Genomic DNA, 23,275 nt, shown 5'->3' with positions numbered 1-23,275 from the left:
TAAAATGTAATGACGCAAATTAGATTTCATGTGCAAGTTGCAACGCTTTCTGTAATTGGGATTTTTGGTTAACCAATGCAACAGATCACCACAATTGAGGAACAGATGGCATTGCTTGCGCCATTAGCAGTAGTTCATAATGGGGATTTATTTACCTATCTGTTAGTCAGTAGGTAAAAAGTGAATTTAGAATTTTACTCTCTCATTCATCTCATCTCAGGTCCTTTGATAACAGCCAGCTGTGCTCCTGCGGATCTGATAAAACCGTGGTCCTCTGGGACGTGGCTAAGGGGCAGGTGATCCGGAAGTTCCGTGGACATGCGGGGGTAAGTGGTAACAAATAGGAAACTTGATGCGCAGTGACGGAAGCATGGAGGCCCAATCAGGGCTTTAAATGGGATGAAATAATTGGGTGGGGGGTCTCTGAAAGTGGTGTGGCCAATGTACTCAAGGGCGTGGCTTAAAAACACATAAGCTAAAAATCTGTGCTTAGCATAGTGTGCCGCCAGCTTGTATTTTGCTGCTTCTGTCATTGCATCCAGAAACATGATGCAACAAGTAACATCATACCTACAACAAGTCAGAACTTATGGCTTTGTCAATGGTTGTTAGTTGCATAAGATAAATAAGTAGCAACTGTGGCTTGTGTATAATATTGAAAAAGCTTCCACTTACAGATGAGGTGACACCACAATAATGTTGATGCGCCTGAGTTTCAAAAAGAGAAGGGAAATCCAGAGAGAAAATTACTCTCTTTGTAGGATTTCCCTTCCCCTACACCACGCACCTGCCATGACATCATGCCGTAACTGCTTCACTAGTGAGAAGTGAGCAGTGTGAGCCCGCGAACATCCAGGGCCGGCTCTAGGGCGGTGTGATCGGTGCCACCGCACCAAGCGCTAACTTGGGGTGGGGGCGCCATGACAATTGTTTTAAAAACACCAGATGCCACATTCCTTGTCCCAGCAATTTTCAATCATCAATAAAAATGAGACCGGAACTTTATTTGGTAGAGAGAGTTTTGACTCATCATAGCGCAGAAGGTTAATATGCCTGCTGCAAAGAATGTGTCCCATTCAGATCACAAATGGCATACACTATAAATAGGTCAATGGATTATCGCTTTTGTCAGAGAGTTCCTTATGTTACTTACAGTTTAAAAGCTAAAATCATAATATAGAGCAGTGAACTTTTGTTAACTGCAAAGATTATATTACAGCTACATGTTTTTTTTGCCTCGTCTTTCCTTATCCTAATATTGCAAAACGGGTTCATTTGGGTAGAAATCATTTCTTATCATTAAAGGAAACCCCCAACAATGGTGTTACTTGTTAAATTCTGAATTTGCGCTTTTCCAGACTAAGGACTTAAGCTATACTGCCTACCAGTATGGATGCCATATGACTCCTACACCTTGTAGGGCTCTGTTATATGTAACATTTCCTAATCACTGATTTATACATGTATGATTGTCTCCGTGCAACGTATGTGTGATGTAAAGTGTTCTGACACCTTAAACTGGTATGAGTGGTCTATAAAACGACTTGAATCTAAGAGACAGTGGTTATGGAGACTTGGGGGGGCATTGTCAAATGGTGGTAGTGAGAGTATCCGTGGCAAGGTGGTCATTGGGGAGGGCCGCCAACAAACGTTTTCGCACATGGTGCCACCAGTACTAATGCCGGCTCTGCACACATCAATGTGCCTGCTGTCACTGCAGTCTGGGGAAAAAATGGACCACCTGTGCCAGGGCACTGAACAGAGCCCGATAAAGAGCCGTTTCGAGGCCCCCTTTAAACAACTGCTGGTGCTCAGCACCGGTGAGACCCGGCCCACATAAAGCCCTGGGCCCAATAATGATTTGATGTTGGGCTCCCAAAGTCAAAGTTGTGGAGCATTAGTTTGCCTGCATGTGCATCTCAGGACTAAAATAACATGTGATGCTGCAGGAAAAAACAAGGTGCTTTGGAAGAGCCATGTGAGTAGCAGGCAACATTAGAAAGTTGTGACGGAGTTGAATCGGTAGAGTTGTGTGTGGGCTTCTTTTCCAATAGCAGGGGCTAAAGGCAGGCAGGGAACGTGGGTAGGGGAAGGAGCGGGCCCAGCCTCAAAGCAGAATCCTGCAGCATCCCTTTTCATTCCATTACTGGAGCTAGCACGCTACTCTGGAGTGCACCACTACCCCGTTGTGTACTTTTCTATGTTATCTGACGCACATAAGACCAGCTAATACACCAGCTTTCGGACATCCTGCACCCCTTTCACTTGGGCTTATATACAGCACTTCAGACCTACCCTGTCTCCTTCACATCCATATAGCTGCCAGGTTCCCAGGCCCATGCGTGATGTGCAGCTCCTGTTCAGGTTTTTTTTTACTTTGAATTGTATGACTTGTAGTCCTGTTTTATAATGCAATAAAGAAGACTACAAATTCAAATTCAAATCCCCGTACTGGAGCCAGCTCACCTAGTATACTCTATTCCTCACCCATAGCAACCATGGTGTGTCAGTTATAGAAAAAAATACACATACATGATAGTGGAGGGTCTTAGGGAACGATTTTATAGACCAGCGCGGAAGTAATCCCCAAATCTAACATGAAAATACAAACGCAACCACGGGTCTGTCATGCCTGTTTAAGGAATGGAAAGCAGAAGCACAAGTATAGACCTCAAGTATGATCAAGGGGAGTCATTTTGAAAGGATGGAATCCCATCACTCACCGAAGTGACATGCTTCATCATCTGGTATCTCCTCTTGGTTGCAAGTCCTAGTGCAGCCAAGGGCTACAACCCCCTCACTGTGAAGGAGGAGCTCAGGGATGTTTTTTTTGTCAGTATGATGGATCACTATAATCCTTCAGAAGTGAAGACTTGAGAGTGATGGGCGCAGTGCATGTGTACTAAAGTGAAGTGCAGATAAAATGGGCTACCAGGAGAACAAAGTTTTATTCATTATCCCCTGATGTCCAGATTAAAAACAGTGCAAATGCAGTTTGTAAAAAAATTACTGCATATGTCTATAAACGTGGTCTACATGTTTCAGCCATATTGATTCCACTAGAATCACGGATTTCTTCAGGACCTAGATGGTATGATGCTAATGTGTAATAGTGAATGCGATTTTAAACAAACAAACAATGACATATAAGGTTTAGGGTAAATACAACCTTAGGTCTTGTTTCTCACGAAATTACAGGATGAAGTTAACACCTGTAAAGGAAACATACATAAAAGAGGTTCAGTACTTGTGCTATATATCCAATACGTAATCCCACCAATGGACCATCGTAACCAGCACCTAACAGGAGTGTACTCAACAGACTGTGAGTCGCTTACCCGTACTCACGAGAAAGCTGGCCTCACCTCACCTCACCTCACTTGGCTACAGCTCAGTACGAGGGGGCCCGCTCTAAAAATAAAGAAAGAAAAGAAAGAAGACAAGAAGGCAAGTTTGTTAGTAGACATCTAGTCTAATGCCTCCGTTATTTCTTGTCATGCAAATTTGCCTAAAAGTCATGTGACAACTCATTAACAACCCGGTGTGCACCAATATGTCTGAATTGAGATCCTGTGTCAATTGCAACCGTGTACTTTAATCTTATGTGTTGCAATATTGCTGAGGATATTGAGGCTATATAGCCTCAATGCTATATGTAAAAAGTGCCTTAATATCAGCAATGAGTACTCTCTGAGACCAAGGATTCATTCACATACATACGTACGTACATAAAATGAGTCCTTCATTTATTCTGCCGTTTAGTCTATTACCGCCTAGTTTCTTAAAAAACGCTGTACACATGGTCAGCCATTAGCAAACACTCTAACAGCATAGAGATCAAAATCATAAAAAATTTACTTCTGCCGCTCGCCCGGCTCGATGCTATTAATGCAGGCTTCAGTTTCACATTTACACACCTAAGATAATCTACGAATTTCCACATTGTTTCTTGAAAAGTGCGGTGCAGTTAGCAAGTCATTAAAAGCACTCTCACAGCATAGAGATCAACAGCATGACAGATGCATCTCTGCCACTCGTCCGGCTGAGTGCTACTAAAGCGGGTATCAATTTAACATTTATGCGCCTAAGAATACCAGTGTTTAAAAAAAAAAAATAATCTAACATGAGCGCGCAGGATAAACTCACCTATCCGTTGGTACCCCGGGCTGGAACTGAGCGTCTGATAGAGGTAACTGGCGGTAGGTAGAGTTTCCGGCCTCGCAATTCACTCGTATACATGGGAGTGGTAGTTCGAAAGTAAAAATATGGACTCCTGTGGCGAAGATGAAATCGCTACACGTGTGCTGTTACTAATAACCTCATAAGCAGCACCCACAAACCCTATGCATTATGGTAGTTGTGGTCAGCCACTAAAAAGAAAAACACTCGTATGAATATTGTTTGTGTTGTGTTGCACCCTCTGGTGCAGGCATCATTATTCAACCGCTGATGGCATGGCAAACACATCTCAAACATGATGTGATGAAAAGGGTTGCCCGTCAGTTTAGAAATGTGATCAGCCAAACCTCAAATGGTTCTTGTGCATATTGAGGACATTGAAAAAATCCTATTGTGATGATGAAAACTACAGCATCTGTCATGATATCCTCAAATAACACAAAAGGTCACACAAAGGCTATTTATAATGATTCAAGAAATCAAAATCAATGATTCGAAGGTGCAAAATATGTAAACTAAGAGATGTGAGAAAGATGTACCTGATCTTCAAACATTTTGTTAGTATCTTACAAGTGTGGCTTTTGCAAGCACCAAGGAATTTCATCATTTAAACCTGTACTGTTACTTTTAAGTTTGAACACTCATTTCTGCTCTCTAATAAACAAAAAAAAATGTGTATCCGTAATGTTTGCTGGAATGAATGGTTGTTCTAGAACAGGCAAGTAAAGATCTTCTGCATCATGTTTATAATCAAGAAAAATATTTGTGAGTCTTCGGAGGCCTGGCTCTCCTTTCTCCACCACTCTGGAAACGTGACTGGAATGTTCTAGTTAGAAATTAGCGTTTAAAAAACCTTTGAAACTCCCTGAAAAAACATACATTTCAGGGACGTTATAGTTAGAAATTAGCATTTAAAAAACCATTGAAATTCACTGGAAAAAAACATAGGTTTCAGGCACGTTATAGTTAGAAATTAGCATTTTAAAAACCTTAGAAAGTCACTGGAAAAAACAAAGGTTTCAGGGACGTTATAGTTAGTTGGACATTTCACTCGTACAAAACCAGCTAAATTCTGCCTTTGTAGTTAGTTCTGCTAACTATAACTCGCGCCCCCGCAATGCACTGCTGATGACGTCTCAAATTACATCACTGATGACATTACTGTTGACATCATCCAAGTGAAAATCTGATGCACCTCCTCACACTCTAATATACCCTTTGATACACCCACTGTAAAATACAGACTACCATTTTTGAAACCATCGACACACCAATACCAGTTACTACATACACACTCACTGATTCCTAGGTCTACACACACATCCACTGATTCACCCATACAATCACTCATCAATGCAACAGTATCATATGCATTCATACACCTATACACTCACCCACCGCCACTCATCCATGTAGTTACTCACACACCTAGTCAGTCATGCAAAGAATCAATCACGCTCCCATTTACTCACCTATACAGTGATACACACACCACCTCACTTATTCATACAGATACTAACGTATACTTACTCTCTTATATAATCACTGATACAAGTACACACTCATCCATACAGCCACTCTCACATTCACTGACTCTCACGTATAGTCATTTATATACTCCAACTCTCACAAACACTATGTTGTACATATGTAGTTACTTAGACATGTACCACTGAGACATCCATTCACTCACCAACACACCCATACACACACTCACCCACCCATAAAGCTGTTTCCTCATGCACTCTTGAACCCATACACCAAGTGAATCAACCACTCACAAATCTACGCAGAGTCACACAGCATACACACTCAGTCTCCCATATAAATATTCAGGCAACCAATCAATAAACTATATAGACACTCATGTAGCTACTGACCAACCCATGCAGCAGCTTACACAACAACAGAGAGACTGATACAGACATTCACACAGTTTGTCACTAATCCATGCATTCAGTAAGACACATTTAATCACTCACTTATGCAGTCAGTCACGCACCTACTAAATCCTCCATCCAGTCACTTATACACCCACTCATTCTTCAATACACCTTGGCATATTTATAATACATATTTAAACTTTACAGAAACACAGTCACTGGATGAAGTCATCAGTGATGTCATCGACAATGTCATGAATGATGTATGTAATATGTGACGTCATCAGCAGTGCATTGCGGGGGTGCGAGTTGTAGTTAGCTGAACTAACTATAACGGCGGAATTTCTCTGGTTTGTACGAGTGAAATGTCCAACCAACTATAACGTCTGTCACCAGGCAGGTCGCTCCCTCGTTGCCGCACAGCTCCACCTGTGTGCCTTGAGCCCGCTGCTGCCATTTAACACTGGCATTTGCCCTGCTCAGTTCCGCTGTGTTAATGTGATTGATATTGTTTGTATTGCCGCATCCTGCACTGTTGTCTTGCCCGTTTCTTTATTCCACAGTTTGCACTCTTGTCTTGTCTTATTTCACCCCGGTGCCCTCTTTTGCCTTCTGTAAACCCCGCCCGCCCCCCTCGCTCTTCCCACTGCTGCGGCCCCGCCCCCCCCATTCGCCACCCCGCTCCCGCCTCCCAGCTACACATCCCCACATATGGAGGCCGTGCAACGGCCACGCGCCGCTGGTGTGCCTAAGGCAAGCCCGTCTGCGCATGGACCGCGCCCAGCGCCAGGACCCCTGGCCCCCGCAAGCGCCACGACACCCGCATCTGCTACGACTCCAGCACCCCCCACACACTCAACACCGGACGATCACACACCTGCTGCCTAGCCGCCCTGAAATCACCCATTGACCCTTCTTCTGCTGGGACTGCAGCTTCACCAGCATCCGGCCCGCCGAATCACCTACCAAAGAACCCATCTACCTCAGATGCATCCTCCTCAACACCCGCTCCGCACTCAAACACGCCGTGGAACTCTGGGACTTACTGGACTCCAACACCCAGACGTCGCCTTCCTGACGGAGACCTGGCTGAACCCCTCCTCTGCATCTGACATCGCCATAGCCATCCCGGAAGGCTACAAGATCACCCGCAAGGACCGCACCAATGGAGTAGGAGGAGGAATCACCATCGTCCACAGGAACACTCTCAAAGTCTCAACCAACACCGACAACACCCTCCGCACCGCCGAACACTTGCACTTCCAGATTCACACCGATCCCAACACCACCCTCAGAGGAACCCTCGTCTACAGACCCCGCAAACCCTAAGCAGAGTTCAGCGATTCCCTCACTGACCTCGTCAGCACACACGCCCTCGCCTCCAGGGACCTGAACTTCCACCTCGAGCACAACAACACCACCAACTCCACCACCCTGATTGACAACCTCGGACTCAGACAACTCGTCACTACACCCACTCACTCCACAGGTCACACGCTTGACCCCATCTTCTCCGCAAGCTCCCACGTCTCCTTCAACCACAGCACCAAGCTCCACTGGACCGATCACTGCTGCATCCACTTCACCTTCCGGAAACCCACCACGCACCACTGCGCCCAACAGATGCCTCGCTGCTGCTGGAGCAAAGTCACCGAAGACCAACTTTCCACCACCCTCGCCCAGAGTCCACCCACAGACCTGACTGACCCCGACGCCGCCGCTCACAACCTCAGACAGTGCGCCATCACCCTTGTCCCGCTCAAGAAGCCATCCAACACCCATGCCAACAATAAAGCCAGCTGGTTCACCGAAGCCCTCCAGGGCTCCAAGCGAACATTACGAAAACTAAAAAAAAACTGTATCCGTGAACGAACACCGGAAAGCTACAACCCCCATAAAAACGCCACCCTCAGACACCACCACCTCATCAGATCCGCCAAAAGGACCTCCTTCAAAGACCGCCTAGACAACAACGCACACAACAGCAAAGAGCTCTTCAACATCGTGAAGGAACTCTCCAACCCCAGCTCCAACACCGATGACATCCCACCTCCACAAGACCTGTGCGACTCGCTGGCCACCTTCTTCCATCGCAAGATCGCAGACATCCACGACAGCTTCACTGCCGTGACCACCCCAGCAACCACTGAGACCCCCGCTCCCACGACCAGAACCCGCACCAACCGTCTGCTCTCCTGGACCAACATCATCGACAACGACACCATCAAGATCATGAGCACCTTCCACTCCGGATCCCCGGCAGACCCCTGCCCACACCACATCTTCAACAAAGCCAGCAGCACCATCGCATCCCATCTCCGGAAAACCATCAACATCTCCTTTGAGACAGCGACCTTCCCGGCGAGCTGGAAGCACGCAGAGATCAATGCCTTACTCAAAAAAAAAAGGACCTCAAGAAATTCTGTTGCATCTCCCTACTCCCGTTCCCGGAGAAGGTCATCGAAAAGGCCGTCCACAAACAACTGACCAGCTTCCTCGAGGAGAACAGCATCCTGGACCCGTCCCAGTCCAGGTTCCGCAGCAACCACAGCACCAAAACTGACCTCATCGCCGCCACCGATGACATCAGGACCCTGCTAGACAACAGAGAAACCGCAGCCCTCATCCTCCTGGACCTGTCAGCCGCATTCGACACAATCTGCCAACGCACACTACGAACACGCATCTATGACGCCGGAATCCAGGAGTAGGCCCTGGACTGAACATCCTCCTTCTTCTCCGGCAGAACACAGAGCGTCCGCCTCCCCCCCCCCCCCCCCCCTTCCGCTCTGAAGCCACCATTAGCAGTGGATTGCGGGAGCGCAAGTTATAGTAAGCAGAACTAACTATAACAGAGGAATTTCAAGGGTTTTGTATGAGTGAAATGTCCAGGTAACTATAACAGCCCTGAAACCTATGGTTTTTTCAGTGAATTTCTAAGGTTCTTTAATTGCTAATTCCTAACTATAATATGTCTGAAACCTATGGTTTTTTCAGTGAATTTCTAAGGTTTTTTAAATGATAATTTTTAAATGTAATAATAGTTGTATGTATTTCTCTGATACTGATTTTCTACAGTTTTTTAACTGTTTATTTTTACATATTTTATTCTTTAAATTACATGATATATTTTTAATATAAATGGAAAGAAAAATGTTTTTTAAGATATTGAAACTGAAATATTGTTTTTTTTTTATTGAATGTAAAAGTGCAGATCTATAAGTGTGTTGGTTAGTTAGGGGACTGCATGCATAGTGGATAGGGGTTTGAAGCAGTACATGTGCTAAGGCCTGGCTCACTGCATGAGTACTTGGATACTGACTGAATGAGTAGAGAAGTGCAAGGAGAGTGCCTGGGTGAATTTATAAGTGTTTGGCTTGTGGCGCAGTGGATGGATTAGTACATGGTGCTGAATGGGTCACTGGAGAAGTGCAAGGAGGGTGACAGGGTGTTTGCTGGAAGTGTATGTATACTGACTGGGGAATTGAAGGTGTGAAAGACAAGTGTGTAGGTGTTTAGAGGACTGCATTCATAGTGGATAGGCGTTTGAAGCAGTCCATGTGCTAAGGCCTGGCTCAGTGCATAAGTACTTTGGTAGTGACTGAATGAGTAGAGTACTGCAAGGAGAGTGCCTGGGTGAATTTATAAGTGTTTGGGTTTTGGTGCAGTTTTTACAATTTTTTCAGATGGGTACTCGTGGTAACTGACTCTGACTAACCAGTCCTAGAGCCAGTGCTATGCTAAAAGACACTTAGAATACAGTTAAAACCCCTGCATACACTAGGGAACACTATGCGTTGGGGTACCCCTGTGATTAGAATGACCTCCTCTGTAAGCCCCTAGTACATAATAGGTCATGGGAATTAAAATTACCTCTTAAAACGTGCCACAGGATGCGTTTGCACATTGGTGAAGTGAGGGGGGGCTGAGCTGACGTGTGCAAACACTCCCTGTGGCTGGTTTAACTTGGGGGATAAAGTCCCCTTGAATCCTGAGTGTCCCTTGGGTCCAACTAGCCCACCAGGTATCTCCAGTGCTGCTTTGCAGAGAGGTGTAAAAAGTAGCATAGCCTGGACCACCTCTCTGCAACGCAGCAGCACACACTGGAAGCACCTGGTGGACTTGTTGGCCCCCAGGGGCCTTCAGGAGTGAAGGCAAATTATCTCCCCATCTTAAAACGCGCCACAGGGCATGTTTGCACACATCACCTTAGTCCCCATCCCCTTCCTTCATCACTGTGTAAACACACCCTGTGGCCGTTTTAATTTTGGAGTTTAAGTCCTCTTGAATCCTGTGGGTCCCTAGGGTCCAAGTTGCCCACTAGGTACCTCCAGTAAGCGCCACAGAGCTGGATTGCAGAGAGGTGTAAAAAAGGGCACGGCCTGGACCACCTCTGTGCAACGCAGCACAGCAGCGCTTACTGGAAGCACCTGATGGACTAGTTGGCCCCCAGGGTCCCTCAGGATTTAAGGGGAATTATTTCCCCATCTTAAAACCCGCCACAGGGCGTGTTTGCACAGGTCACCTCAGTCCCCATCTACGAGAAAGTGCCATCTTTCTTGCATGGTATGCCCCCACTTTTTGCTGAATTGCTGATGTGCGGTGACTGAGTGTGCCCTGGGCTCCTGCCAACCAGGTACCCAGGGCCTGTATTCATTCCCTAAAACTGTATTGAAGCTGAAACTCAATTGGCCACATGTCAGCCCCTGGTAAATGGTACCCTAGGTACCCAGCGCATTGTAACCAGAGACGACCCCTAAGGGCTGCAGCACTTTTTGTGCCACCCTTAGGGGCCATGCACCCTGACACCCACACACTGCCTTTGCTGACTGAGTGTTCTGGTGCAGAACTAAATAAAGAGTCGACATGGCACACATCCCTGTGTGCCATGCCCACAAACCCACTGCCCCGGCATTCATCAGTCACCCCTCTAGCTGGGTGCCCTATGCCAGGAGTGTGGGCACAGGTGCATGAGCCCTGTGCCCCTACAGTACCCAGTGTCATTCCTGGGCACTGTAAGTGCAGTGATGCCATTAAGAGTATATGGTGCTGGGAGGTTGTCATTACGAACTCCACAGCACAATAATGGCTACACTGAAGCTTGACAAGTTTGATAATGTCCCGAGGGGTTTGTGCTACTCGGGTCTTCTGCTACTGGGTTTGGGCTGACTGGATGTTTCGGTGAGAACAGAAACACCGGTGACTTAAGTAAAGGTTTTAGGGAAGGTTTTATTGGAATATAAGTCTTTTTAAGCAAAGGTGCTGCTAGCTCCTGGAACTGAGCTGCAGGGTCCAAAGGAAAAGTATCTTGCTCCAGCTTGTTCGGCTAACGAGATGGTCCAGACAGGGAATGTCTTTCCGCTCGGGTCTCCTCCGCTCCGGTACCGAAAAGAAAGGAAAAGTGTGTCAGAGAACTGGTTGGACCGTGTAACACTCGTTAGGGCCGGGAGTGAGGGAAACCAATGGTGTTCTGTGAACTCTATACAAGTCGTGAGGTAGGAGTGCACGTGAGGGAAGGATTGGGATAGCTTTACAAAAGGCGCTTTACAGAATTATACACGGGGCTGACTCTTCCGCCCGACCCAGCCCGCCACACGACCCCGTACCTCTTGAAGCCACGCTCCTCCCGTGGGAACGTGGCCGGGCGAAGCGTGGAAACGTTGGCCTCCTGGCGTGTCGGTCCCAGTCTCTTTCCGTTAGGTCTCACTCGAACACCGCCGTACTCTGTCTCCGTCTTCCACGCCCTCCAGGAAGACGCCGTCCATTGTGTACTTCCTGCTTCCTCCTTTTGACGTATCGACGCCGTCGAGGGGCAGGGCCTCTTCGTCTTGGTCCGGGATCTTAAAGGAACCATACGTGTTGTTATCGTCCGGCCAGCCTGACTCCAGTTCTTCATTCCATGGACAAGGTGGCAGCTGTGGGGAAAAGGGGCAAGGTGAGAGTGGGGTGGCGGACCACCAGTCCGTTGAGGTAGTCGTGTCCTGACCGGACGCCCCGTCACAGATATCAAACTTCTCTGCACATTAAACCCACACTGATGCCAGTGTGGGATTTTATGTAAAATGCACTACAGAGGGCATCTTAGAGATGCCCCTGAAACCTAATCTACAATTCACGTCTTGTCTGAGGGGCTGCCACACAGCAGACATGTTGCTGAACCCCTGGGTGGAGAGCCCCGCTCTCCTAGGCCTGCACCAATGCACATCCTGGGCGAGGTGTAGGGGGAAGCTTCAAAGACATCCCGCCTTTGTGAGCTTCTCCAGACCACTTGCTGTACTTAGCAACTGGCCCCTACCGGTTCGGACCCCCACTCTGGCAGGAAACCCTACGTGAGGAAAGGAGGTGTGCCAGCCTGCGCCAACTCCACCCCCAGGTGGGAGAGGCGAGGTGAAGCACAACTCCAGGCCCCGGCCATCTTGAGAATGGGAAGCCCTGCCCAATCAGAGATAGGCTCCTGCCCCCCTCCCACAGGAGAGGAGCAGGATTGGGGGTGTACTCACCCCAGGACAGGGACCTATTGGTCCCTGCCCTTCCCCTACCTGGAACGCCCTTAAATTTAGTATTTAGGGCACCCTGAACCTTCCTTCCTCAGATCCCGATTTCGAAACAAGAAAGAAGACCTGCCGTACAGCTGCTAACAAGAGGACAACACCAACTGACTTGGCCCCAGCCCTACAGGCCTGTTGATCCTTGAACCTGCTCCCGGCTTACGCCCGGCGTCTCCTGCGGACAGCAACCTCAAGAACCCCGGAGGACCTGCCAGCCTTGACCCTCTTAGAGGCTGGGACTCCCATTAGCAGTGACTCTGCTGAAGCAGCAACACACCTGGTGCCAGCCAGGTACTGCAAATCCAGTCCACTCTGCACCCGCCGAGCCCGGCCTGTACCCGAGTAGACAAAGTCCCTGAGGACGTCCCCCCGGCGATGCTGACCTGGAATCCTATGCCCAAGGACCCAGACAACGCCTGCAGACTCAAAACCAGGGACCCCTCCAGCCGAGGGTAAGATTTCCCGACGTCCAAAGACACCCCTGCACCCGGCGCCCCGGCCTCCTATGCACAACTCCAGGGTGCCTACCTAACCTCCAAGATCCCAACTTACCCCTCGAAGGGTTTGTCGCTCCAGAAGATCCACCGTCCCCGAGCCTGCAGCCTTTGTTTCCTTTTAAAGATCTCCATTGAATAGCATTGAACGCCCGACGGCTCAAAAGCACCCTGCACCCAGCCGCCCGAGTGCCCCTGCCAGTGCAACCTTTGTCCTATCCTACTTCCCCATTTGCCCTGAGTAAGTGACCAGGAGCCCAGCTCCCGCAGCCGTGTGGCCTGCTAGCCAGCAGCCACCCACCGAAGGCCCCCTGCCTCTCATTGGATAACATTGGGCCTAAGTACCTCTGCACCCAGCTACCCCTGTGCCACTTAGGGTGTCCTAACTGTACCTACCTGACCCTGGGAGACCCCTGAGTCTATGACCAGAACCTTAACTCTGCCAGTCGAGTAGTTACCTAAAAGCCGATAACTCACTTTTCTTCCATAAGCTAACATTGACTGGTTTCACTTGGAAATTCTTCTTAGTGTGGAGTTTTAGAACTTTAAAATATTCATCTAAAATCAGCCGAACTACGAATTCCGATTTACTCACCTGCTATCAGGAGAGACCTCAGTGCTGCATCTTTGAGCCCAGTAGTGATCCTGAAAAGTAATTCTATCCGTACTTACCAGTATCTTGAATTTCCTTCCATTGGTTATCATTGCCTGCTTTTTGCTGAAAAAGTTTCTAAGTGTCCATTTTTGAAACTTACAAATATTCTCTAAAAATCGTGCCAATGATAAAAACGTAATTACTTGCCTGTTTTAGATAGAGGTCCCAGTGCTGAACCAGCGCATCCCGCAATTTTTAGGTCGAGCAGACCTACCTTCAATGCGTAAGCATTGATGGTGTCTGCTTCAGACCTATTGTGACCCGTTTTTAGGAATGAAGACATGAGTCAGACGCGCGCTTTTGCAGTCAGTTTTGACCGCGGGAGCGCGCGTCTGAGCCGCGCTTGCGCAGACTAACTCACAGCCCCTGCTCACACACAGACACAGCCAGCCCCCACCCCTCTGCATGCACGCACACACCCTGCCACCCCCCCACCACACACACATACACGCAGGCAGGCACACACACGGGTACGACACATGCAGGCACATACAAGCGCACCCCCCCCCCCCCCAGGGCTTACATACACACACAAACGCGCACACACACTCCCAACCCCGCTCACCGGGCATACGCAGGGCTTCCATCACTGGGGGGGCGGGCACCGTCAATGTGCCCCGACGCCCCCCCCTCACTGGCTCCTCTCGTCCTGTCCCTCCGTGTCCAGACTCCGCAGCCCGCTCTGTTGTTTCTCCGCCCCTTAAGGACAGTTTGTGCGTGTCACGCCTCTCCTTTCTCCCGGCCGGAAATCCCATTTGCGTGTCAGGCCTCGTTTTCACCACGCATTTTTTTTTAATACAATTGGCAAATCTTTTTCACTCACTTTCAACCAGTAATTTATTTTCTTTTCAAATGGGTTTGCTTTTGACAAGTCCAGTCTGTTTTTTTTTTTAAACCAATACCGGTAGTTTTGAACATATTATTGCATGCATGTGTTAATAATTATAAAAACACAAAACATGGATATGGATTGGTTGAGATACTAATGCGTGGAATCGCGAAAAAAAAAAGGGCTTTGTGGTGCTAAATTACCACTGGCTGTATATTTTTCTTCAAGTGAAAAGCATTGCAATAAACTGGCCCCAGCCGTGGTGGTCACTTCCAGCCAGTCCTGTTTTTCGAGTGAACACTAAACATAACAGTATTTACAATGGGAAACGTGAAAGTAGTAATCCCACAAGCTGAGTGCTCCTGGCTGGTCGAACAGCACTGACAAAACGATACACTGAAGGGAAGCTGCTGCCCTGGAAAAGCCCTCTGCTGAGCACTGGTGGAGACGACACGGGTGGTGTGGCGTCTTGGGTGTAACTTCGAGCATTTACGCCCTCACCCAAGCTTTGCAGGGAGGACGTTCTGCGGGCTTTTTGTAGGATTACCACGCCGCACAAGTTTAACTGTGTAAGGAATTACACCCAATGAAAACAACTGTTTTTTTTTTCCTCACCCTCTTCAGCCTCTGCAAAGAGGTGTAAAATGTGACCGGAAAATTACCCGTAATACCGAAAAAAACATGCAGTAAAGTGTTTGGCAGTCCCGGCACCCTCATGTTATTCCACATTCTGGGACTCGCACTCATCCTGACGTTAATGGGGTGCTGGTACCTGCCGGAGTCGATAATGCTGAACCCGTTATTGCTGCCTCATTTTACCTGCCAACTCGGAATAGGGCCCTTGGTAGTAACACTGCATTATTCTGCAAACAACTCTACTGCACAGGTTTTCAAAGCACCAGGCAAATCATATTCTGCTATTTGTTTGCTCCCTGTCCCCTAGCAACAAGGACATTTTTGACCCCCTTGTAGCCTCTTGCAGTGCCTTGATTAGGCACCTGCCTACTAATATACACTGAAAACAGTGACTCTTCACACAGGCCCCAGACTGTGAAGCCACCCCTCAACCCCCCCCCCCCCTCCTTCTTTTTAAAGCCAGGATAGCCCCCTGGACCAGGCACATGCTTTACAAGTCCAGTTAACATAACATACCATAATATAAACAGCATGTGCCTGTGTACATTTGTGGGTGATAAAGTGCACGAACACTGTGGAAACTGGACTGTCGACGGGAGTTCCCCCTCCCGTGGAGCCTGCCACTCTCTTCCCCGGCACTTTGTATGAACAAAGCTTCCTTGTGTGAAGTCCTGTGCCAGCACATATTTCAGATTCATATCGTGACCCATATTCACTGAAATAATAAACATCTCTATTCAATCTCTCTCTCTCTCTCTCTCCATCCTGTCCTCAGAGGAGTTTATTTATGTATTTAATGATTTCCTACTCATCGCAGCCAAGTGCATTCCTGCTATCCAAGAGCACGTTATATTCTTGGACTAGAGGTTTCATTTTTTTTAACAATGTGAGCCTGGTCTGAAAAATCTGAGCCCGCAAAATGCCATTGGGCGAAGACAGACTACAGGGGTCACACCGAGGATGCTACGACACATTCACCCTCACACAGAAGATAATCCCTATACACCTGGTACCTGAAAACAGCACACCCCATGCAGGTCTTGCCTATTAGATAGCGCGTGCGTTGTCTGCTGCGAGATGAACTGTAAGCTTACTGTGGGCTTAGAGCCCGCACACTGCTTGCCATTGGTTAGCTGCATTGCCACTCACATTTGCTTGCTTCTTATTGGTTAGCGTTTGTAGACTTTCCTTCTTCATGTGTATATCCCAATCCTGGTGCATGGACTCATAACTGTTTCCTTTCACTGCTCATTTTTCAGGCGCTACTTTTTAAATTTTGTTTAAACACTTCAGGACAGCAAATGTGTTTTCCAGCTGTCTCCCTCCATACTTCTCTTCCCTCTCCACCATGCACCAGTGGTTCTCTCTCTTGGCTGTGTACTTCTCCTTCACTGCCCCAAAGTTATTTTCTTGCCTGAGTGCCTCTTCCTACCAGCTCCACATTGCTTTTTTTGCTCATTGGCTCCCTACCAGCACTTCATTTTGCTCTCTCTCTGTAACCATTTCCCTCCTCCATGCCTCAAGCTACTTCCACCCTCACATGCACCCTGAATTGCATCTGCCCCTTAGTAACCTATGTCACTTCTGCCCTCCACCACCATGTTGCTTTGCCTCCTAGGCTGCTTCCTTTTTAATGGAAACCCTGCTCTTCATCGGCAGTGCTAAAAAAAAAACGTTACTAGCTCACTCTACCTATCTATGAATCTTAAAAAACCCTTACTAACCTTACCCCTACCCATCACTAAATTCAAAACCATTCCCTAACCTTAACCCCACTGTTGGACGGCCACACGAAGGGCTCGCTCCCTCCCCGCATGACAGGGCCCGGACACCGGCCCTCTAGGCATTACCCACCGAAGCAACCCACACCCCGTCCCCTACGGGACTCCTGCCCCCGGACATCTCTGTATCATTGGGCCGAGCCACGGTCAGCTCCATCGCCCGGCCCGGCCGCCATCTTGGACACTGCACCACGAGGCCGCGTGGCCTCAACTCGACCCTAACCCTGGGCCTGGCCAGGCCCCGACATCCCGGCACCACCATCCACCCAGGAGGTGAACGGACCACTTGGCGGGTTAATGGGAGAAAGAAGTGTCGATGGCTCTCCCCCGCCAGGTGCCGATCGCCCCCAGCTTCCCCGGGCGCTGGCTCCACCCCCCTGCTGGGTGTCTGGACTCCCTCATCCCGGACCTCCCGACCTCCAAGTGCGAGGGTCCGGACATCAAAGGGCGCCAGACCTATAACTGGGGCAGCTCCAGAGCAGGAAGGCAGTTGTATCCTGGAGTCGAGAGACACCGTGAAGAACTCATCCTTGACGGACTGCTGGCGCTGCCGCAGCCCTGCCTTGTGAACTATCGTCCTGCCTGCTGGCACTGCCGCAGCCTTCTGCAACCTTCATCCTCGTCGGGACCTGCTGGCGCTGCCGTGGACCGTTGTAACTACCACCTTCATCGGGACCTGCTGGCACTGCCGCGGACCGTCGCTACCTACGATCATCTCGGGACCTACTGGCGCTGCCGCGGCCCGTCCTCCTAGAACGCCGAGCTCGAGGATTGTGAGCTACCCATCATATCATCGCATCTACCAGATTGTTAATAAGACTGTCCCGCTACCCCCTTTCCCATCCAAGAGACTAGAATCGAGGGGACCCCTGAGTCCAGACCTCCTTGTACCATTCTACCGTACTTAAAGATTGCTTATAAAGAACGTTAAACCTTATCTTTGTGTGGTGTACATCTGTGGGGGGGGAAGTTACTCGTCTGTACGATCGCTGGAGACGGCTCTCCCCGGAGACCTCTCCCCTTGTCCTCGGCCGACCCTCCAGGTCCGTCTAACATTGGTGGCCAGCGGCGCGATCCGAATCAACGCGTACGTACAGAGAGTGACTCACCCCACGACTAAACCACAATGACAACCAGAGAGAGCGCAGAAAAATTCCAGATGGACAAATTGGAAGAGTACAACCATCGTGAGTTGAAACAATTTTGCATCGAACTAGGCATTACTACCACCGGTCTGAGCACTAAAGACGATTTCAAGCACGCCATTGAGTCTTGGGCAGAAACCGGGGCCGTCGGACCCCCGGACCAAAACATTGCAGCATCAGAGAGGAACACCACTGCTCCCGAAGAGCGAAGAACGGGTCTCTCGCAGGAAGAGATCCAAGAGAGAGAAAGAAGCAGACTACATGAATTAGAAATGGCACGGCTCAAGATGGACGGTGAACTAAAACTAGCCGAACAAAAACTGAACCTAGAACATCTACGGCTCCGGGAAGAGCGGGAAGAAAAACAGAGACAAAGAGAACTCGAAGAAAAGAGACTAGCGTATGAACACGAGCGCAAACTGGCAGAGTTAGACCTACGGAAGCAAAACAAAGACCTGGGGGTGCCCGAGCAACCGCGCACCCCAGGAGCTACAGAACCAAAGGTCCACATCCCCAAGGATGTCGTCCGAGAGTATTTCCGAAACGACGACATACAACAGTGGTTCAAGGCTTACGAGATCGCCATGACCTCCCACGGGATCGATCGAAGTGACTGGGGAGCCGGTCTATGGGGGAGGTTCGTCAATGAAGGCCGCGATGCCCTGTTACAGCTCCCAGACCACCTAATGACGTCCTATGACCACATGAAGGCTGCCCTCCTCACTCGATATGGGCTTACACCCGAAATGTACCGCCAAAGGTTCCGAGACTGCACCCGAATCCCGGGTACAACGTGGGTGGAATATGTGAACTATTTCAGCCGAGCCTTCGAGGGTTGGATCAAGGGGAGCCACGTAACAACCTACGAGCAACTTTTTAACCTCATTGTGTGGGAGCACCTCTCCAACAGCTGCTTCGTCGAGCTCAGGCAGCACCTCCTCGACAGTAAATTGACTGATCCACGGCAGCTCGCCGCAGAGGCTGACCGATGGGAAAGCACCCGAGTAGGCCGGAGTGGGCCGAACGAACAGAACAGGAACAACCAAGGTCAGCACCGTCCCCGAGGAGGAGGAGGAGGCCAGGGACGGGGGAGAGACACCGTCCCGGCCGCTCCCGCTACCAGCACCCCGCCCCCGGCCAGCCGGGGCAACCCCCCGATGCGCCCGGGGTTCCGAGCCAATGTCACTTGTCACCGATGCCAGCGAGTCGGCCACTACGCCAATGATCCGAATTGCCCAAAGAACCAGACCCCGGGGCCCCGCCAGGTAGCTGCCGTCGCCCTGGGAGAAGAGCAAATCTCCGAGGAACAGGAAGAATACGAACAAGAACAACAAGAGTGGGAACCGGCCGCCATGGTTCTAGCGTGCCTAGGGGGAAGAGACATGATCCCGCGGGCTCCCCTACCCGCCAACACCAGAAAATACAGTCAGTGGGTGAACATTAATGGGCGCAGGGCTGAAGCCCTACGTGACACGGGGGCCAGTGTGACGGCCGTCCGTTGTCACCTGGTGACCCCAGAACAGATCCTGCCGAACATTCTCTGCCCCGTCCATTCAGCTGACAATTCTGAGAGTCTGTGTCGGATGGCCTGCGTCCCCTTCGAATGGGGAGGAGTCTCCGGCATGTTGAAGGTGACGGTCCGCGATGATGCCCCCGTGGACTGTCTCCTGGGGAATGATCTTGAGAGTTCCCCGTGGGCCGCCGTGGAAAGAAGAGAGCACCTGGGGATGTTGGGCCTCCCGGACTGGGCGTGCGTAACCACCCGGTCCATGGCCGCCCGTGCCACCCCCCGTCCTGAAGAACCCGAATGACCAGCACCTCCTCCCCCGATCGCTCCAGTAGAGGACACCGACCATACCGACCCCCCCGGAGTAAACCCCAGAAAGGCTCGCCCAGCTCCAGGACCTTCCCGACCTGGCTCAGTGGCGTCAAGAAGGGGGGCCCACCCAGGAACAGTTCCGTCAAGAGCAAAAGACCTGTCCCTCCCTCGAGGGGCTACGACAGCAAGCCCTCGCCCAGAGCGCGGGAGATACCGCCGGAGCCCATTGGATCTATTGGGACAACGACCTGTTGTATAGCGAACAGAGAATCGCAGAGTTACGGGCCAGTCGAGTGTTAGTGGTGCCCCTCCGTTTTAGAGACTTCCTGTTGAATTTGGCCCACGATGTCCCCCTGGCTGGACACTTGGGACAAGACAAAACCTACAACCGCCTGGTGACCCACTTCTTCTGGCCAAGAATGAGAAATGACGTCCTCAACCACTGCCGGTCCTGCCCCACGTGCCAGGCCAGCGGGAAGAGCGGCCGCAAACTCAAGGCACCCCTGCAACCCTTCCCGGTTGTTACCACCCCGTTCGAAAGGGTGGGAATAGACATTGTGGGGCCCCTGAACCCCCGAACAGCACAAGGACATCGATTCATCCTGGTACTGGTGGACCACGCCACCCGCTACCCCAAGGCTGTCCCCCTGCGAACTGTAACAGCCCCGGTGGTCGGACGGGCCTTAATGGGGATCTTCTCCCGGGTGGGCTTCCCCCGAGAAGTCGTCAGCGACAGAGGCACAAACTTTATTTCAAAATATATGAAATCCCTCTGGCAACAGTGCGGGGTCACCTACCGATTCACGACCCCCTATCACCCTCAAGGAAACAGACTGGTCGAGCGGTTCAACCGCACACTCAAGGGAATGATTGGGGGGTTGGAAGAGCCCCTCCGTCGCCAGTGGGATGTGCTACTCCCGTGCCTCCTCTTCACCTATCGAGAAGTCCCCCAAAAGTCCCTCGGCTTCAGCCCTTTCGAACTCTTGTACGGACACCCTGTTCGAGGGCCCCTCAGCCTCGTCAAAGAAGGTTGGGAGATGGCCCCCCGGAAGACCCCTCCAGACGTCTTCAAGTACCTCCTGACCCTACGCAATCAGACCAGACGATTCAGAGAAATAGCAAAAGCAAATCTTGAAACCAGTCAGGAGGACATGAAGAAGTGGTACGATCAAAATGCCTCCTCCATCGAATTCGAACCTGGCCAACAAGTATGGGTGATGTCCCCCACCGAACCGTGTGCCTTGCAGGACAAGTGGACAGGGCCCTTCAAGGTAGTCGAGCGCAGGAGCCCCGTCACCTATCTTATCGATATGGAATCTCCCCGGAACCCCCTCTGGGTCCTCCACGCCAACAGACTCAAACCCCACTTTGTGCGCTCGGAGCTCAGCCTACTGATGGCTACAGACAGTGGAGCGGAAGAAGACTCCGAGCCCCTCCCTGACCTCCTAAGGACCCGTGAGAAAGATGGTTCAGTGGACGGGGTCCGACTCTCAGATGCCCTCACCCCGGAACAGCGCCAAGACTGTCGGGGCCTCCTGACCGCAAATTGCGACCCTGTTTTCCCTCACCCCAGGGGTCACCCCCTGGTGCTTGCACGACATGGACACTGGGGACAGTCCCCCTATCAGACATCGGGCGTACCGCGTACCAGATCGGGTACGTGCCTGCATCCAAGAAGAAGTGTCAAAAATGCTCACGCTTGGGGTCATCGAGGCCTCGGACAGCCCCTGGGCCAGCCCGGTCGTGCTGGTCCCCAAAGCTGCTGCCCCGGGCACCACCCCTGAGCTCCGATTCTGCGTCGACTATCGGGGTCTGAATGCTGTCACCAGAACCGACGCTCATCCTATCCCCCGAGCAGATGAACTGATCGACCGCATGGGGGCTGCCCGCTACCTCAGCATCTTCGACCTGACAGCGGGCTACTGGCAGATCGGCCTCACCCCCCGGGCTCAAGAACGATCCGCTTTCTCCACCCCTGATGGCCACTACCATTTCAAAGTCAAGCCATTCGGCATGAAGAACGCTCCAGCTACTTTTCAGCGACTGGTGAACCAGGTATTGGCGGGTCTCGAAGAGTTCAGCGCCGCCTACCTGGACGATATCGCGGTGTACAGCCGCCACTGGTCAGACCACCTCCGAGAGGTCCTGCAGGCCCTCCAACAGGCCGGCCTCACAATCAAGGCCAGCAAGTGCCAAATTGGTCAGGGGTCCGTGACCTACCTCGGGCACTAGGTGGGAAGCGGCCTGGTGGCCCCTCTTCAGCTCAAGATCGCTGCCATCCAGTCCTGGCAGCCTCCAATCACGCAAACCGAGGTCCGAGCCTTCTTGGGGCTCACCGGATACTACCGGCGGTTCGTGAAGGACTACGGCAGCATTGTGGGGCCCCTCACAGAACTCACATCCAAGAAACACCCGAAAAAGGTCAACTGGACTCCAGACTGTCAAGCGGCCTTCGAGAAACTGAAGGCCGCCATGTGCACCGCCCCTGTGCTCCAGGCCCCCGACTACAGCCGGGAATTCATCGTACAGACCGATGCCTCCGACCATGGCATCGGGGCTGTCCTCTCCCAGCTGAACCCAGATGGACTTGACCAACCGGTGGCCTTCATCAGCAGACGCCTACTGGCCCGGGAACAGCGCTGGAGCACCATCGAGAGGGAGGCCTTCGCAGTAGTGTGGGCCCTCAAGAAGCTCCGGCCCTACCTCTTCGGTACCCACTTCCGGGTGCAAACAGATCATCGGCCCTTGCAATGGCTAATGCAGATGCGGGGGGAAAATCCCAAACTATTGCGTTAGTCCATCTCCCTGCAGGGGATGGACTTCACTGTGGAGCACCGACCTGGCCAGGACCACGCCAATGCGGATGGCCTGTCACGCTTTTTCCGCCACGACGTGGAGAGTCCCCAAGAGGATGGGTGACTCTCCCCGCCTTCAGCTAGGGGGGACGCATGTTGGACAGTCCACACGAAGGGCTCGCTCCCTCCCCGCATGACAGGGCCCGGACACCGGCCCTCTAGGCATTACCCACCGAAGCAACCCACACCCCGTCCCCTACGGGACTCCTGCCCCCGGACATCTCTGTATCATTGGGCCGAGCCACGGTCAGCTCCATCGCCCGGCCGCCATCTTGGACACTGCACCACGAGGCCGCGTGGCCTCAACTCGACCCTAACCCTGGGCCTGGCCAGGCCCCGACATCCCGGCACCACCATCCACCCAGGAGGTGAACGGACCACTTGGCGGGTTAATGGGAGAAAGAAGTGTCGATGGCTCTCCCCCGCCAGGTGCCGATCGCCCCCAGCTTCC

General features: G+C 51.0%; 1 protein-coding gene across 2 annotated transcripts in view; it reads left to right on the top strand.

The window, feature by feature from the left end:
• Positions 1 to 23,275, top strand: part of LOC147748190 (WD repeat domain-containing protein 83-like) — a 210,993-nt gene that overhangs the window by 55,107 nt on the left and 132,611 nt on the right. For both annotated transcript variants that reach the window (XM_086959108.1, XM_086959109.1), the window contains one exon: positions 221 to 326. In XM_086959108.1, the coding sequence (XP_086815234.1) occupies positions 221 to 326 (106 nt within the window). The remainder of the gene's footprint in view (positions 1 to 220; positions 327 to 23,275) is intronic.

Source organism: Lissotriton vulgaris, chromosome 1_1 (genome assembly GCF_964263255.1).
Source record: "Lissotriton vulgaris chromosome 1_1, aLisVul1.2, whole genome shotgun sequence".
Lineage (NCBI taxonomy): Eukaryota > Metazoa > Chordata > Amphibia > Caudata > Salamandridae > Lissotriton > Lissotriton vulgaris.
Note: the sequence above shows the minus strand (reverse complement) of the source record. Positions and strands in the feature narration are given on the sequence as shown.